This window comes from Nilaparvata lugens, chromosome 7, assembly GCF_014356525.2.
Source record: "Nilaparvata lugens isolate BPH chromosome 7, ASM1435652v1, whole genome shotgun sequence".
Classification (NCBI taxonomy): domain Eukaryota; kingdom Metazoa; phylum Arthropoda; class Insecta; order Hemiptera; family Delphacidae; genus Nilaparvata; species Nilaparvata lugens.
In genome coordinates this window covers 30,174,043-30,193,956 of record NC_052510.1, presented here as the reverse complement: position 1 = coordinate 30,193,956, position 19,914 = coordinate 30,174,043, and the positions used below count along the sequence as shown (strand labels likewise).

Sequence of the window (19,914 nt, the reverse complement as noted above, 5' to 3'; positions counted from 1 at the left end):
AGGATGAAATCAAAGTAAAAATGTACTTACATGTACTGGCTGATGGTGCGCGAATCTCCTCGAGTGTACAGGTGTAGATAGCGGGCTATGGTACAGGTGTAGATAGCGAGCTATGGCTCCTTTCAGATTGATTCCTCTCAGGTGTAGATACCGCCTTTGACTCCTTTCAGATTGATTCCTCTCAGCTGTGTTGTCTCGACGAGAGCTCAACTGGTTATGAGGTTCGGAACTCGAATTGAGAGGTGAGAAAATGCTGTGAAAACAATGAAATATTTGATAACTGAACTGAAATCAATCGAGAATGCTATTCAAAAAAGTGAGCCCTATGTTGAAATGCTGTGAAATATTTAATAATATTAGAAATCAATCGAGAATGCTATTCCTCTATCTTGAAATGTTGTGAACTATCTAATAATATTAGAAATCAATCGAGAATGCTATTCCTCTATGTTGAAATGCCGTGAAATATTTAATAATATTAGAAATCATTCGAGAATGCTATTCCTCTATGTTGAAATGCTGTGAAATATTTAATAATATTAGAAATCATTCGAGAATGCTAATATGTTTAAGTGAGTTGGCATGGGGGATTTCAGCTTCTAGCAGGTGTTTTCACCCTCTCATGCAGAGTTCTAGACGAGATTTTTTTTTTTCGTCTTCTAACACATGGATGCTATTCGAAAAATGATCGAGTGTCTTATAGGAGAGAGAATACTTACAAACCGATAATGATGTGGGAGCACGTGTTGTTGAGGAGAAATTTGAATTTTTTTGCCTTGTAGCACGCTTCGCTCTCGCTCGCACAAGCCTGGAACAGAGAGAGAAATGTATGCTATAGAAACAGAAGCGATGAGAGGAAAATTATCATTTACATCAGAGACAGATTCGAGTATACTTCACGATGAGTTCTCCATCAACATCTTCTTCATACATCTTACCAGACAGCCCGCCACAGCGCATCCTCAACTACTGGCAGCGGAAAGCTGCCCTCGCTGCTGAGTTGTCCGCTGCCGCCTCCGCTCCCTCACCGCTCAGCGTGGAACCACCATCACCATCCGGGGAGATCATCGTTGGGGACAGCCCTATTCAGCGCTTGGCTCCAGCACCTACCTGGGCACCGCGGCGTGCGGTGCTAGCTACCCTCTCGAACAACATCAAGCAGAAGCAGGCAAAGAGGGAGTTGGTGTTTGGGGACGAGCCTGAGGTTAGCGGGGAAGAGGAGGAGGAGTCAATCTACTCTCAAACAAAGGTTAGTTTCAACAAATATTATTAACTTGTGTATGCACAGATTTTTTCCGTGATTGATTGTTAAAAAATTTGTGCACATACAAGTCTTTGATTATTTGATACGAATATTATTTGAAATGATTAGAAATTGAATTATTGTTTAAAGTACTCGATCATGCATCAATGTTACGAATATTATTTGAACTGATTAGAAATGGAATTATGAGATATTATTGTTTAAAGTACTCGATCATGCAACAATTATTTGTTACCAATATTTCCTTGAAGTGATTAGAATGCTAAGGAAATATTATTTGAACTGATTAGAAATTATTGTTTAAAGTAATCGATCATGCAACAATGTTGCCAATATTTCCTTGAAGTGATTAGAATGCAAAGGAAATATTATTTGAAGTGATTAGAAATTGAATGCAAGGAAATATCATTTGAAGTGATTAGAAATTGAATTATAAGATATTATTGATTAAAGTAATCGATCATGCATAAATGTTACCAATATTTCCTTGAAGTGATTAGAAATTGTTTAAATTAATCGAACATGCATAAATGTTAGCAATATTTCCTTGAAGTGATTAGAATGCAAAGGAAATATTATTTGAACTGATTAGAAATGGAATTATTGTTTAAAGTAATCGATCATGCATGAATGTTACCAATATTATTTGAACTGATTAGAATGCAAAGGAAATATTATTTGAAGTGATTAGAAATTGATGCCAAGGAAATATTATTTGAAGTGATTAGAAATTGATGCCAAGGAAATATTATTTGAAATGATTAGAAATTGAATTATTGTTTAAAGTACTCGATCATGCATCAATGTTACGAATATTATTTGAACTGATTAGAAATGGAATTATTGTTTAAAGTAATCGATCATGCAACAATTATTTGTTACCAATATTTCCTTGAAGTGATTAGAATGCTAAGGAAATATTATTTGAACTGATTAGAAATTATTGTTTAAAGTAATCGATCATGCAACAATGTTATTTCAATAACTGATATTACTCACTTTATGCAGAGAATGCCAATTCGATGATGTCGAGTTGAGATTATGACAATAATCTGATGTAGAGATCAATAATCTATTGATCAAGTTCTCTAGTATGATGATAATCTGAAACAAATAAGACACTAATCGAATATTTTTCAACAGAAACGAGCTGTAATGGAGCATGACTCCTCACTCGCCCCGCTAATGAAGGAGGTGGAGGGCGCGGGAGAGTTGGACTTTGTCCAACTCATAAACAAACCTCTACCCAAACCGTGGATCCCGCTGAGGGAGTTGAAGGAGGATCTACCGTACTGCATCATCAGAGCTCGAGAGGACACCAATAAACACGGTCGACGTGTAATTTTAAAAATAAGGAATGCAGGAAGCAAATGTGAGGTGTATCTACCTCAAAGATTTGCTTCCTGCATTACCAGAGAAAAAATAGAACATTTTAACATCAACTGTAAAAATTATGTGTTGCTAGTAACACATAAGTTGCCAAATTGGTCGGATATAAAAATTGTTAATGCTTAACAATTTTTATATCTGTATACAAATGACCTATGTGTTACGAATTGTATAGATGTATGTATGTGTGAAAGTAGTGTTCAATAAATTGTAATATTGTTTCTATAAAAATTGTTTTCAATTCTTACCTGTTGTTGTTGTTGATAAGTTCGTAATGAATAGTAGAAACACACAGAAGAAGAAATGGTTCAGCTGCTCTGTTGTGAATGATATTTAAATAAGGTGACTGGGTCTTTTATAGTTTGTTGTGAGCATGCTCAGTAGTCTTTACCGCTACACACACACACACACACACACACACACACACACAACACACACACACACTCACACACACACACAGCCAAGAGGCAGCGGCTTCTCGCTCACTCCCTCCTACATCTGTTTTGGCACGTGTTCCTGCAGATGTGGGTGGGCGCGCAATGCCAGCATCATTTCCCCCCTTTTCAAATCGCATTCACCTTTCAGATTATTTGCTATTTGAAATAATATTCTTATCATTCAAGCAATGTTATAAGCACATAGCAATAGCGTGTGAATTCATTTCCAACTTGATTGAAAATTAAACCAATTCGATTCAATTCAAGTTGGTGTATTGATTAATTAACCTCAGTTAATGTTCAACCATTGAGTTGAAAGGTAATGAAAAATGGTATGTAGGAGAAAGCAGAGTTCGAGGAAATGGGGTAAAGGAATCTTGAGTTCAGCGGCAAGAGTTTTTAAAGGTGTGTCAGGTTTGGCAGGTAATGTGACATCAACTATTTTAAATAAGGTAATTGATAACCTGGGAGAGGAAATTCATATTCCGGGATACGAGTATTGTGGGCCAGGAACAAAGGTTAATGAGAGGTGATCAAGGTATAAATTCATTAGATAGAGCTTGCAAGGTACATGATATAGCATATACGCAAAATAGCGATAATAAAACTCGAGCGGTAGCTGACAGAGCTCTAGCAAACGCTGCATGGGACATTTTCAAAAATCCTCAAACACCCCTTGCCGAGAAAGCACTTAGCTATCTTGTTACAAATGTCATGAAAGCTAAAGCGGCGTTTGGTGGGTCTTTGAGAAAGAAGAAGAAGAAGAAGAAGAAGAAGAAGAAGAAGAAGAAGAATGAGAGGAGAAGTTATAGTAACGATATTAGACGCAAAGCTATAGCTCAGTTAAAAAAGCATATTGCAGGAAAAGGGTATTTTTTGAAGCCTTTTCCTCAAATAACTAGTGGAGGGAGAGTTTTAATTCCACCCCTACCCCCATCATCATATGGAGTGAGTTTATTCCCTCAAAAACAAGTTAAGAAACGTAGAACAACAAAGAAGAGTAGGAAGAAGACAAAGAAGAAGGTATGAATATTGAAGGAGAATTGAGTAATTATGATTTGATTGATTGGTCGAAATTATTACAGATTCAGCTAAGAGGCATATATATGCTAGATGCATTACCCAAAAAAAATTCTAAAAAACGAGAATGCCATTGTGAATTTAGCAAGGGAAAGTGAGGATGGCACACATTGGGTAGCATATAAGAAAGTCGGCTCTAATGTTTGGTATTTTGATCCAATTGGAAATTTACAACCTCCATACAAATTGGACGAATATTGGAAAAAAGAAAATGGAGTAAATATATTTTATAATGTAGAGCATATGCAACCATTAAATAGCGATTTTTGTGGTCATCTTACATTATTGTTTCTTGCAAATCAGTTGTAATTAAGTGTTTGTGCTGAACACACAAGATGGTTGTTATTACATTAAGATCTAACACGAGTAACCTCTATGAACATTTACAAGAAATTATAGAATTGGATAAAAATCGTGAATGGGAAATTGGATTGATTAATTTTTCTAGTTACAATAGTATTGCAAACATTAACAAAGGAACAAATTCCAGCTTCAAATATGGCGATAGATTAATCGAGTTGGATACCGGTGCATATGAAGTTGAGGATATTATAAAATCTTTAAAGAATAAATTGAAATTGATGGGAAGAAGAATAAACTTATTATACGTGCAAACGCAAATACTATGAAGATTGGAATTCATTCTGATAAGCCTATTGATTTAACACGTTCTGATTCGATTGCTAAGATACTTGGTTTTGATAATGTTGTTTTGCAGCCAAATAAATGGCATTATTCCAAACATTTGGTTAACATAACAAGCGTTGACAGTATTGTAGTTGAGTGTAATTTAGCATGTGGCAGTTACTCTGACAGAAAACAAAAACATATAATCTACGAATTTTTACCAAAGGTTCCTAGCGGGTATTTAATAAACGAAGTACCATCACCGATTATTTATGTACCTTTGAATACGCATCGAATTCAAACTATTAATGTGAAGGTAACGGACCAGAATGGATCGTTTATTGATTTCCGTGGAGATACAATTACAATTAGGTTGCACATACGTGAAAAGTAATGGGTTATCTTATTTTCAACCCACGTTCGAATATGTGCATGCACAATCAAGTCATTAAAGAAAGGAACGCAATAGCATCAACACCTAAAAACAAACGTGCTTTGTCGGCTAAAAGCGCGAGAATATTAGAAAAGTTGGGTTTTATAGTTGATTGGCGAAATGTTAGGAGGGGGAGCGGCAGCAATTAGTGAAATTCTGGATGTGGAGACAGACCTTCAGTTTTATAATGATATTACTAAATTCCAATTTCACACTCATACAGTTTATTCGGGACAGGAAATAAAAAACTCTGACGAGGCACGTATTGGCATAAATTCTTTAGATGTCTATTCTTTACCTTGTAAATCATTCATATTGATTGAGGGAACAGTTAACTGTACAAAACCGGGAACAGACCCAGGCGATGCACCAGTTGCAGCAGACTTTAAATTAAGCAGTAACGTAATCGGCAACCTTTTTGACGAAATACGATATGAATTAGCAGGTCAGCAAATTTCTAAATCAAGATTGATTGGATTAACATCCACAATTAAAGCTATTCTAGTGAAGAATACTCTTGATAAAAACACATATCACTTGGCTGGTTTTGACAGAGCAGGATATGAGCTAACGGATAATAAATTCACTTTCTGTGTACCGCTGAAATTAATCCTCCCATTTTTTGAAGATTTTCTAAGAATAATTTTAAATTTAAAACAGGAACTCGTCTTATTGAGGTCACCGACAGACCTAAATTGTGTTGAGTCTACAAGTGGAACAAGCGTTAGTGTGAAAATTACAAAACTACAATGGAGAATGCCCTACATAACTTTAGAAGATCATGTAAGACTGAAATTTTTGAGACTGCTCGATGCTGACACTCCACTGAAATTAGGTTTCCGGCATTGGGAAATTTGTGAATTACCAAATTTGCAAAATTCACTTAACCATTCTTGGGCAGTTCGTACCACATCGAGTTTTGATAGTCCAAAATATGTTAAAATTGCATTTCAAACTGATTGTAAGAATAAAATTAAAAAATCAATATCTAATTTCGATAGCTGTGGTATTTACAATGTTAAAGTATATTTGAACAGCGAGTATTATCCATATGAAAATCTGCTAGGTGAGAAGGAGGTATTATACCGCATGTTCCTGGATTTCGCGCCCTCATATTATAATCATTCAATCAATAGCGAACTCGGAACAGAAATTGACTTTAAAACGTTTTGTGAATCAACACCGCTGATTGTTGTAGATTGTTCACACCAACCAAGTCATTTGAAATCATCGACAGATGTTCGTATTGGAATGGAATTTAATAGTGCAGTACCTGCAAATACTTCCGCGTATTGCGTTTTAATTAGCGATTGTGTGATGGAGTACACACCTCTGACGAGCATGGTGAAAGAAGTTCAGTAATTTGCGCACCGCCTATATAAGGTGTGCATTCTGCTCAATTTAGTTCATTATCAGTTTCACCTTTGAACAGACAACATGTCCTATTCTTTGTGTTCTGATATTTTGGACAAGCCACAAACTACCAGTATTCAGTGTGATCTTGATAGTTTCTATTATGAAGCAAGTACACCAAAGCCGCTGCAGGTGGAGGAGGAGAAACGAGAAGAGGAGGAGGAGGGGAGGGAGAAAGACGAAGGATTCAACGAGCCCGCCGAAGATAAAGAAGTGGACAAGCAGACGCCTACGAAAATTGCTACGGTTGATCTTCACTGGTTTAAACAAGATTGTAATCAAATTATTGTGAAAGAACTTGCCATAATTGATCAGTTTAATAATTATATTGTGTTCCATTTCAAATCACCATTTGCAAAGACAGAATTGAGTGCAAAATTGTATAACGATGTAACATGGTTAGAACGTCACTATCATAAAATAAAATGGGAAGATGGAGATTTAGAATACAGTGACTCATTAATATGTGATTACCTTGCAGGTTATGAGAAAATTTTTACAAAAGGAACTGAGAAAGCAAAGTTTTTAAGAAGATTGCATAGCAACGTTCAATGTATACCAGAGGATTTTCCAAAACCTGATTTCAGCTTTTTCACTAGTTCATGGTGTTATGCTGTGTGTAACATTCATAAAAATAGACCACATTCTCGCTGTACTTTATTCTCTGCACAACATTATAATTCTTTGTTGTTTAAAAATATGTATCAAACAAATAATTTCTTGTGCGAAAACAATCGAATGCAAAGTATGAAAATGGCTCCGATGTACACAAATTCGCAGAAAAGAAACTTTGCTCATTATGGATTCTTCTACAACGGAAAGGATCTACAATGTGTTTATTGCTTACATGCATTGAGACTGCATAAAGCGTGTACATGTTGTCTGTCGACAATTAATGAAGAAAGACCACTTAATTACTCTATAATAGTTCCTGCCTACACTTAGTTTACTACTCAACAACATGGATCCGAGAAAGTGGTTGGCTGCTGACAACGAATTGGAAGTGAGGTTAAAAAACTGTATTGATTGGTACGATGAGTGTGAAAGTGCAATTAGGAAATCAACTCCTGAAAATTATAGTTTGGCGAAACAATTGAAAGACATTTTTCTAAGCACGGTTAATTTAAATGACATAAGAGACTATCTATGTTATTATCATCCTCATAATTTGTGTATAGATAAGCTAATTAAAATTGAAGATGAAATTATGAATAGTTGTGCTGAAATGTGTAAATAAATGTTTTCTGCCTTCAAATGATTTTTCATTCCAATATCCCATTCACGATTTTTAGTTTAGTTGCTGCTTAGAGCTAGGCCTGACAACACGTGTGGCGTGATCTTTTTTATACAGACACGAGCCCCTATAACACATGCATCTCATCAATTTAGAAAGAGAGATATATCTTTCTCTATTCCCCTCATTCGACACATGTCAAACATCTGGGAAGCCTTTAACATGCAGTGTTATGGTTTTTCAAAATTCAAAAAATTAACTTGACTCTTGATGTCAATTTCATTTAACGAATTTGATTCAATTGCGAAGAATATTAAATTTTCAACAGGATGTCAAGATATTGATTTACCGTTAACAAAAACAGAAAATGTACGCTTTTCGATTTTATCTGAGATTTTCGAACTGCTCAATATTCTAGACAGCGGCCATCTACATTATGATTGTTCAAATGATTCAGCATTATCTGTTGTTAAAAATTCCGATGAACTTTGGAAATGCTTGTACGATATTGCAGATAAAAAATGTAAAAGAACTTAGATCATTGTAGAGATTCACTAGTATAGCATTAGATGTGAGAGAGAGAGAGAATTTCTCAATTCACTTTAATTTGTCAGTATAGCATTAGATGTAGAAATATGGATTCACTTTAATCTGTCACCAAGGGAATTTTTCCCTCTCAAATAGATTTTTTCCCCTCATCTAGCATTCACTTTAATTTGTCAGTATAGCATTAGATGTAGAAATATGGATTCACTTTAATCTGTCACCAAGGGAATTTTTCCCTCTCAAATAGATTTTTTCCCCTCATCTAGCATTCACTTTAATTTGTCAGTATAGCATTAGATGTAGAAATATGGATTCACTTTAATCTGTCGGTATAGAGAGGGAATTTTTCCTCCTAAAAGGGAAATTATTTTTTCCCTGAGGGAATTTTTCCTCCTAAAAGGGAAATTTTTTTTCCCTCACCTGGGGAGGGGGAGAGAGAGAGAGAGAAAGATATATCTCTCTCTTTTCAACCCTCTCACCACCACTGGGCAGGGGGAAGGGGAAATCTATTTTTAGAAAGAGCGAGAGAGAAAGATATATCTCTCTCTTTTCAACCCCCTCACCTCCACTGGGCAGGGGGAAGGGGAAATCTATTTTTAGAAAGAGAGAGAGAGAAAGATATATCTCTCTCTTTTCAACCCCCTCACCTCCACTGGGCAGGGGGAAGGGGAAATCTATTTCTAGAACACCCCCCCCACCCTACAGGCGGAGGAAAGGGGTGGCGGGATGGACGAGGGGGGAGAGGGGGGAGGGGGTTTTGGAGCAAAAAAACCCGTCAGTTATCTCAAAATCCCTCTACTTTGTTGAGCAAAGATCGAATAGCTTTCTGCTTCGAACAGTTCAAATTCATCTTCATTATGCCTATATAATATATCTATATATAAAAATTTACAATTCCAACAAGTTCTATCAATCATCTGCATTTCTTCAAGTGAATGAGTAACACTATTGCAAATAGATATAAGGTATAAAGTATCTCACATATATCAAGAAGATTTAAGATCAACTTCACATCTAAAGCAATCTACATTCACAAGCAATCACAAATATTTTTATTTCTGCCAATCTACAATCGTCAATAATGGCTGGAATTTAGTTATTCCGTCATTTTTAGGAAATGGAATAGCTTTTTCAAAAATTCACACCCTAAGGCTGTGCAAAGGTTAAAATTAAACTTTCTACTGGTGATTTTTTTCAAAATTTTTCGATTTGAATATTTTCAAGTTGAGCATTTTTTGTAAATTGAATAACTTTCTCAGAAATCTATATTTTCAGAAAATTTCTGTTTTACACGATCAACAATACCATGAAGTATATAAGATATATGAGTAAGATCAACAATATCCTCTAAATTTCATGGATTTATCTCTTACCGAATTTGAAATGTTCAATCCCAAAAATTTAAACTTTAGGCGCTCAAATCTCAAAAATTAAGAGAAAAAATTATGGGAATAAATGTTTTCTTATGGAAACTTTTTCATTTTGATAGCTTGATGATATAAAAATCAAAAAACTTTGAAAAATATTACCAGTAGAGAGTTTATTTTCAGCCTTTGCACAGCCTTAAAGAGTTTTTTTTACTATCACCAGTAAATAGTACCCAAATCGATTTTTTCTATTGTCACCAGTAAAATGTTAGTCAGTTGCACAAGCTTTTGAGAACAGTTTGTAAAATTGATAACAGTTCATTGGATAAAATTATTATTCAACAACAAATGATTCGTTTTTATGGAAGGTGGTGGGTTCTGAAGTTCTGATTCAATCATTATCATCAATATATCGTATTACGAGTATACTTACGACACTACCCATTTAGCCTTCCTCTGTCACAGTTCCTGATGATTAATGACACCCAAGTCCTCCCATTATTAGCGTCTGCCTATCCTTATTGTTATTCTGAACAATGGATCGCTCAGTGGACTATTTTTTGCTGAATTGCTCATCGGACGACACCTTGGGAATAGCCCTCAGCTGGATGGGATTCAGGGTATCCTTCCCCGCAAATCTATATATTTATATAAATAATATAAAAGAGAAAATATCCAAATTTAGTGGAGAAGCTCAGCTAGGGTGTAAGAATGTTGTAGTAGGAGGACTTTAGAATAACGCAAAAGATACACCTAAAATAAACGGGTTTTCCAGCGTTTAAGAATATTTCTGCGTTTCCTCAGTTTTAAAAAGAAGTAGGGTAATAGACAGAAAATGTTCAAATTTGGTAAACAGGTGCGTACAGCACCTGTGCGTATTCACGCACCGCGAACACGCCAATCCACTTTCCATCAGCTGATTATATCTGTATTCTTACAAAAACGGTAAGATACAGATATAAAAAGTCTGGCATCAGCTGTTAAAAAATGAATTGCACGTTTTCGCGGCGTGTAAATCTGTACGCACCTCAAGGTCCATGTTATACGAGCGCTGATAACTTGAGTTAGCAATGTTACTTCCATAGTGCACGCTAACAACGCTGTGTGTAACTTGGTTTAGCGCTGCCAGCGCCGCGTTAACGCCGCGGCATTAGCGCTCGTATAACATGGGCCTTAGATGTAGAAAATGTTCTATTAGAAGAGCTGTGGAATAACGTCAAACATAGGCCCGAAATAAGTGTTTTTCTTCTTTTCGTCAGCTTTTTTCAAATTAGGTAAAAATGTTCACAGGGTGAACAAATGTCAGCTAGGGTCTAAAACTATTATGTTGAGAGATGCCCAATATTTCACCGAAGATACGCGCAAAGCTGGCGTTTTCCAATTTTTTCTATATTTTTCGGTTTTTTTATTATTTTATGGACAGGAATTGTTTACATCTGTTCCACAGGTCCGTGTAATATTTTTTTTGGTTCAGAGTTGTTTTCCAGGGGTCTCAGGAACAACTGAATTTGAAAGTGTAAACTTGAGGAAATGGCGCTGATAAATAAATTAGAGGGATTCTTTTCTCCAGTTTTTCATTTAGTTTTCTATGTATATTTCTTCAGAAAATTCATACTTGAGAGAGTTTGATATGAAAGTTTTGTAAGTTAACCACGTCATTCCTATCTCAAATTTCAAAGGCCTGAACTGAATACAATAATTTTCATAATATCCTAACAAAGTCTCTACAGAGAAATATTTATTCATTCCAATGGAAACACGATTTTTTCCATCCTGCACTACATAATTTGAATTAAACGGTTCCTAAAATTCTCTTTTGACTGTTTGATGGAAAGAAGCATGCCTATATGAAAAATGTAGACAAGCGAAGCGAGCCTGCCGACTAGTATCAAATAGTTTTCATCAATAGAATGTATAGTATTGTACTTTGAAATTTTTCAATTCACTTCAATTTTCTATAATACTATTGCTGCTGGATCCTCCTTGAACCGCCACTGCCTGTGATTCCATGACCCCTGGACCCCGGCAGTGTCAATGGGACTCGCTTCGTTCGCCTGCAAATCCCATTGAAACGGATTCCTCTTGTACATCCGTTGATCAGTCAAGAGTATTTTGAAGTTGCTTCAATTGCTTGTTGTTTTGAAATGTGGCTCTTGGATAAAAACATAAAAATATGAACCAATACTCAAGCTGAACCTCATTATGAAGTTGAACTATTGGTTCTTGAAAAATGTGATATAACTCTTAAAAAAGTGATGAATGACTGGGAAAAGCAGGCGTGATTTCAGGAAATCCATAGAGTTAGTGCATGAGATATATATATGTCAGTTTACTCGCGAAAACTCTGGCACACAGAGCGTGCGAGGAGCTTGGTTGTCGGGCTTGGTGACAACAACCAAGCTCCTTGCACGCTAGCGTCAACTAGTCTCCCCGACAGTAAATACCCTACTGGTTCGGAGGGGACTAGTTGTCGGGACCGCAGACGACAACTAAGCTCCTCGGTCGCTGACGACAACTAGTCTCCCCGTCAGTAAAGCTCCTCTCTCAGGAGCTCAGTTGACGCCGTCAGTAAATCGCCTCGAATGTGGTTTTAAAAGGAGCTTTACTGTCGGGGAGACTAGTTGGCGCGTTCCCGTTTCATATGCAGCCCGGAAATATTTCAATCTGAGTTGTCTCCGACGCTCGCATGGCCAGTGCTACTGGCCAGCTCCTTCTCACTGTCAGCTCGACAGCCATATTGATAGTTCCCTCCCACCAACTCGGAATTATTTTTACTCCATTCTACAGGTTTTTCAGAGTGTATTTCAAATTGAAAAACATAAATGAATTCAACTAAAAGTATTCTTTTATCTACATACACATATATTTAAGATGATGAATTTAAATGGAATATATATTTAAAAGTTAAACATATTAATAAATCTCGCATAATCATTCTTGAAATCTTCTTCTTTTTCAGCTGTGAATCAATTCAGTCAAGTCCAATCAAGTTTCAGTCCAATTTAAATTTGTTGTTACAATGATATTTTTCAAAACCTCACCTACATGTAGTCCGGGATTTTTTGAGCACGTTTTACAAAAAATAAAAACTGTTCTTTTTCTCTCTTTTCCTGGCCGTCTATCACTGCAAACAGCACAGTCTCTGGTCTTGCCGTCTGGTAGTTGATAGAGCAGATGCAATTTGCTATTAAGTCTCTCATCATCCACTTATTGAGACGGTCTTCCTCGTTTTTTCAAATTTCTTACATCAAATTATTTGAATCTACATCGCTGTCATGCTCAGAATCAACTATCAGATGAACTTCGTCACAATCCTCTTTCATATTTTCATATTTAATCCTCTTTCGTAGTCTCATATTTCATTGGATCCTAAAATATTCTCCATATCCACTTAAACGACATGAACAACTCGAAATTGGTAAAGAAAATAATATAAGATATGAAAATCAAAAGTAACCATATTCACTTTAAAAACTCTCTATCATAATAATGTAAACAATGTACGGTTGACATGAGACTGAGACAGCTGTGGACAATATGTCATCTGTTGTTATTATTATTCACTATAAAGTTGGCAGAAGTATTCTATTTAGTTAGAGAAATACTCAGTTTTAAACCGTTATGTTGGTAGTGAGGTCACGTGGGGTTGCCTTTGGTCTATTTGCGTTTTCTCTGTCGTTAGATCGTTCACTCAATACTAACTGGAACGGGCTGTCCAATGCTAAGCTACAGCCAAAAGTGTGTAAGGCGGAGTGAGTGAGACAGGCCTACCGTGTGGGATACCCTTCTTTCTCGTACTCATACATTTAAGAAGGTTGTTGCAGCTCTTGAGTACGATTTTTCATTTTTAAAGTTGAAAAACGGATTTGAATGAGTATTAGGGCTATCAGAATTAGATCACAACCTTTTCTCTTAAATATTGTGATGTATTTGTCGTAAAATGCGTAGAATTGAATAAAAATACGACCGAGAAATGGTGATGTATTGTGTTGCATTTGGATGCAAGAATGGGCATGTTAAAGGAAATGAAATACCATTTCACAGGTAAGTCAAACATTTTCAGTCTATTAATCAATTTGAAGAAACCTTTTTTGTTCTACATAAATTTCCAATACTTTTTTACTTTCCTTGCCCTACTACCATAGGTAAGGAAAGTATTGCTTTCCAAAAAAATTAAGGTACCCCAATTTCAAGTTTTCTATACGTTTCAAGGTCCCCTGAGTCCAAAAACATGATTTTTTGGTATTGGTCTGTGTGTGTGTGTGTGTGTATGTCTGTGAACACGATAGCTCCATTCCTAATTAAATATAACCTAAATTAAACCTAACCTCTAAACCTTTCACATTTAATACTTTAGATTTATTCGTCATCTTTAGAACAAAACATAAACACGTGGTTCATTTCATGAACATGTTCACAAACATGTGGTTCAATGCAAAATCCTAACCCCCTAACCTATCTTTTTTACCTTTGAAACATCAAAAAACATAACTCTACCTAGACCCTAGCCCCTCCTAGCATATTGCAATTTTAAAGCAAAAACCTAACCTATCCCAATAAAACATTATCAAATATAACCTAAATAAAACCTAACCCCTAACTCTTTCACATTTGTTGAACGATAGACAAGGATAGCAGCACCATTGCAAATCGTACACTACCATTATAACGTGGACCTCACTATAGATACTCAGAGAATACTTTTGAATAACTATGTTATAACTGCGACTGTTGCTTGCCGTTACTCTGTTTCTGAGACAAAGAGAAGCTGCTAACAGGCCTATTATTAGAAAGCACGTTGGTATTATCTACGCGTTGCTAGAATCACAGCTTTTATTACGGGTACGCGCCACCTTAGTCCTCTGACACACCCAGAACCTGACAGGAGTGGACAGCGACTATCTCATCCATCGACACCGTACGCCAGCGACAGGGAAAGACTGTTTTGAAAGAGTCTCGAATTGGCGTGTGCGTTAGGCGCCAAAACCGGTCACTTTTACATCCGTACAGAAACGACAAAGTCAGACACATCGAATCTCTGACACTTCAAGAACAAGACGGTCAGGTTCTACTTCTTGGACGGACTGTACTACGCAGAGCTGTCTGGTTTTCAAACAATGGTATTGTTCTGATGAATCCCCACATGTAGGCTATTCTTAACAAGACCATTGACAATTTATTTCTGAAACCTATCACTCTTTTCTATCCCTCTTCGTAGTAATATCAGGCGATGACTTATCTTGTAACTGTATAATTCCTATTTATCAGTCCCATATATCATTTACATTTGTAAGTCCTATATATCATTCCTATTTTGTGCAGTTGTCTCTCTTTTCTGCAGTTATTTGGAGCTTAAATTTAATAATAGAACTATTACTAAATTTCTTGACACAAAACAAAAATAACTTCACTTAATAGGTCAATTGTCAAGATTAGTGAGTACACTGAAACTTCTCTATAATTCGTAGTTTTGTCATCAAAAACACTAATTAGTTTTCCCATAAAGATAAATACACTGATATGCCATAGTAACTGATAACTCCAGTAATGAGTTCATCGAAAATTATGCTACAGTAACTAATAACTCCAGTGATGAGGAGACCGAAAATCACATCAACTGATGAAGTGAATTGGAAAAAAGGGTGTTGTGATTTATCATTAATAAGCTGGAATATTAATTGCATGCAATTACCATAATTTACCCATTTATTCATAACAGCTAATGCTATTTAAGAATAATCACATATACTGTCCTTAATGCCCCGAACTCAGCTGATTAATATACAAATTTTACATCAACTCACTTTTGTTAATGTCTGTCTGCCTGTTGAGGTATTGTTTGTTTCCACCATAGCCTATATATTTATTAGATAATACAACTTGTGATAGCAATACCTTTAACGTTATAGTAATTGGTATTATTAGTTTAGGGATTTTGAATTCTGATTGTGAATTATTTACCCATACGGAGTGAACTTTAAAGTTCTATGGATTCACATATAATAATATAACTAGAGACACCCTTGGTTGAAGAACTCGCTCATGAACAGTTATATTGATCTCTGAAATCTTTTACAAGTATCTCAAATTAATATTTAACAACATTTTTCTAATATTCATTCATAGAGGCTATATTATGAATTAATTATGGGCAATGATGGGATCAGTATCAATGATATAATTTTCTCGTATTTTGTTTTATCAGCCTCGATATTGCAGAGCTTGACCCTCATTAATCAGAGCTCAATTCGTCACCCTCCAAAATTCGTATTAAATGCTTGGTCCCGTAAGCTACAAATTATATAGGTTCTACTGTGTTGAATGTAGTCTAGGCCTACTGGAGGGTTAATTACTCGAACATTGAGAATTTTGAATATAATAAAATTATTCAGTATTGTTTTTCATTTTGAATGTCATTTTCAATACTGGAAGATATACAGTTATCATTTCCCAAAATAGCGGGAAAATGTTATTTTTTCATGATAATATTTTGATGATTGATTTTTCTATGTTTCAATGACGGGATTTGCTTTTGTCTGTATATGTATGTTGGCATGTTTGTAAATTAGCTTTTGATGATTACAGCTTGGCAATGCTCTCGGTTTTATTTATAACAAGTAATATTGTCATCGTCAATACACGCCAATCAGTCATTGGCCGTTTCAACACTACAATTTCTCGTCACGGTACCGGTTTTTTTTCCGATGTCCGAAGGGCTAATTGGGGTGACATATTGACAATGAGATCTGTTTATAAATGCTGTACGAGGTCTACTGTTCACAGAACTACTAGCTACAAGTATTCAACTGAAGAAGTCGGAAATAGACATTTCATTTTACTCATGGAAGACACCCACCCTTATCCATCTACTTCAACGTCTATGAAGATAACAATATCAAAGAAACAGAGTTGAAAGTACAAAGACATAGAGATGGAAATTTATAAGTGAATGAATAATTGTTATAATTCAATTACTCAGGTATATTAAAACTGACTACTTTTTTTAGCATTTACCTGATTAATATTACTGCAATCATTATGTTTCAAATTCAAATTTGCGTTGGGTTGCTGTCACTCGGCTGCTCTCTGCACCTATTTTCTCGAATCATGCAATAACTTCAAAAAAATGACGTCAACAAACTTGGTGACTCAACACATCTGTCTCGTTTTTCAACTGACAATGGCAAACTCTCCCGATCAGCTGTTTTCAACTGACGATGAAAAACTCTCTTGATCAACTGTTTTCAACTGACGACGGAAAACTCTCTCAGTCAGCTGCTACTCAGTTGATGAATATTATTACCGTACCTAATCATTTTTAAGTTCCCTCAGTGAGTTATCCTCAACATGAGTCCTAATCCAAATGATGATTTTCGTACCACAAACTCTATATTTCAAACTATAAACTATATTTCAAACTTAATCAAAATCGTTAGAGCCGTTTTCGATTTCCATCAGACATACAAACAAACTAAAACAGAAATTGAATATGATGATAAATACGTCTATAGTAACATCCATATGGGAACGTCTGTTATAGTAGACTGCACAAAACTAATCCAATGTAAGTTGGAAGAGCTGAGTACCTCCTCACCACTTACCATAAACTTTGCCAATTCTTCAGGTGTACTGTATTATGAAAATATCAATATTAATTCTAACTTATAATCAGCTGCCTAGGAGGCCTAGGCCCCCCTCACGGATCAGATAAATAACGAAAATGCGGGTCTATCTACACAAATCCTTAGAGTCTCATAATGATTTAATACTTTTCTTTATCAGCAGTAGTATAATTCCTTCTACAGTATCAACAATTTAGCAAAATTGCCTTGAAAGGATGGATACGGGTACAGAGTAATAAATAATATATTTTTCTCTGTGGTATAGTTTGAATACAGAATGGTTTCACTTATTGATCAGAGCACAATAAGTGAGTTATTGAATAAATTTCAATGTGAGAATTAACAAGTTGCAAGATGTCACAGTGAAAGCAAAAGAAAGGGCACAATCAGACAATCAAAAATGTATGTAAAGGGTTGTTGAGAATTATGGGAACAGCTTGATGTATCTTTAGCTTTCTAACTGAAATTTTCCAATTAGAATATGATCCCCAATGAAATTGTTGAAATTATTCTTACTTCAATTATTGTATGGTAATTGTATGGCAAGATTACGATACTTATGAGCTCTACTTAGAAATGGAAACAAGATGGACAAGGATTGTGAAACAAGATAATTGTACTGGAATGTAATAAACTGTGATATTTTCATGATTATATAAAAGCAATTAAGCCATTCATTTCAATCATTGAGAGAAAAACCAATAAGATGCTCATATTATCTTCTCAAATCTTAATAAATTAACAATACACTACCGGTAATTCACGTGTAAATAATACTGATGTGGTCGATTTCAATGAGCATTAAATGAAATGTTTGTTATCTTCTAAATGTCTATACTTGAGCATTCTGTTAATTTCGAACAGAGATCACTTTTACGGAGTGTTTTCTCAGATGATGCAGCAATCACTGAGGAATTTCCAACACATAACTCAATAATCCAGGAGAGAGTCATCTAAAATTAGAACTATTAGTGCAATATTGCTAAATTATTAGAGTTTTTCAATAAATTATTAATCCCATAAATGTCTCTTAATTAAATGATAAGTTATGGAGTTCCAAATATTATAATATTTTTCGCATTCCCATTTTTCTTTTTTTTATATTTGAATCGCTTCATTCACTCGTTGTTTAGTCGAATATAGTATTTAATAGTATTATTCAGGTATATCTATCACATATAAATCTCTCTCAGCAGCTACTATAATATAAACGCTTAAAATAGGTTGCTAGGGAACGATAATGATAAGAATATGTGATGAATAATCTATCCTGTTCTAGGCGAGCAATATTTCTGTATCACAGATATCCAAAAACTTCAACACTAAAATGTGAATATCTTTGAAACGGTTTGATATATTTATGAGCGATTTCCACCATTCATTGTCTCTTGAAATTCTTTATTATTTGAATCTTGTATTAAAACCTCCACATAGAAAATTTTTGATTCAATGTGGCGGAACGAAGATGGCAGACCAAAATTATTTTGAAGCTACCTACAGAATTTTTTTTCAATTTGAATGAGAATCTCAGTGGAGCCCACTGTTATATTATCTTTGGAAAAGGAACATTAAGCTGTTTTCCTATTAATATTACGCTGTAGGTTTACGTGAATCCATAGGACTTCATAGGTTTCTCCGTATTGGTAAATGATTCAGAATCAGAATTCAAATTTTGTTAAATCAATAATACCAACGACTTAGCAACTGCCATCACAATTTGTATCATTAATATTATACGTATGCTACTGAAGGATAATATAGTCAGGCAGACACATAGGAGCAAGTTATTTTGTCTCATGCAGTACTTTAAATGTTACTTTTATATCCTGAAAAAGGACGAAGAAGTGAGTAAAATATTTTGTTGTTCAACGAACTTGACCTGTAAAAAGGTTCAAAGAGTGCGTGTTCAAAATTTGAAGCTGATCGATCAACTCTTTCTAAAGTTATTGTAGTGCATTCAAACAAACAAGCAAACCCACAGACTGGCAACAACTTTGAACTTGAGTAAAAAGTATGAACTTGCTAACGCTCGTTCAACAAATATTATTGAGAGAACAACGGGCGGTATTATCAAGTTGGGAGCACATAACTTGAAGGAGTCAACTTATTTCAGTGTAGGGGATTGTGTATTTCACAAGAGAGTGTGGTTCTGAGGGATATAGGCCTATAGTGAGAAAGTGAAGAAGTGAGGATTCAATTGAATTTCAGTTTTAGTTTTTTTTTGCACGGCCGGCCCTCTCTCACATTCAACCATCAACCCTCCAGTACGATGCTACATCAACTATATTATACAATCCTACTCGGTGGAATGGGGGAATTCACAATATTACAAGCAAGAGTTGATAGTAATGAATATTATTGACACAAAGAAATTTACAAATCTAGGCATGGGAAAGTCAAATTAAAGATAGGTTGTAGATAATTATGTCTGAAGCATTGTATGAAATAATAGCAAAACCCTGAGGGGTTTTGAAGAAAGGAGAGCATTAGCACACAACCGGG

The 19,914-nt window shown here is 35.3% G+C and overlaps 1 protein-coding gene across 1 annotated transcript in view; it reads left to right on the top strand.

Annotated features, from left to right (window-relative positions):
* The first annotated feature begins 901 nt into the window (after positions 1–901).
* Positions 902–19,914, top strand: part of LOC120352186 — a 42,372-nt gene continuing 23,359 nt past the window's right edge. Inside the window, exons 1-2 of the mRNA XM_039431901.1 lie at positions 902–1,249; positions 2,408–2,636. Of these exons, the coding sequence (XP_039287835.1) occupies positions 902–1,249; positions 2,408–2,636 (577 nt within the window). The remainder of the gene's footprint in view (positions 1,250–2,407; positions 2,637–19,914) is intronic.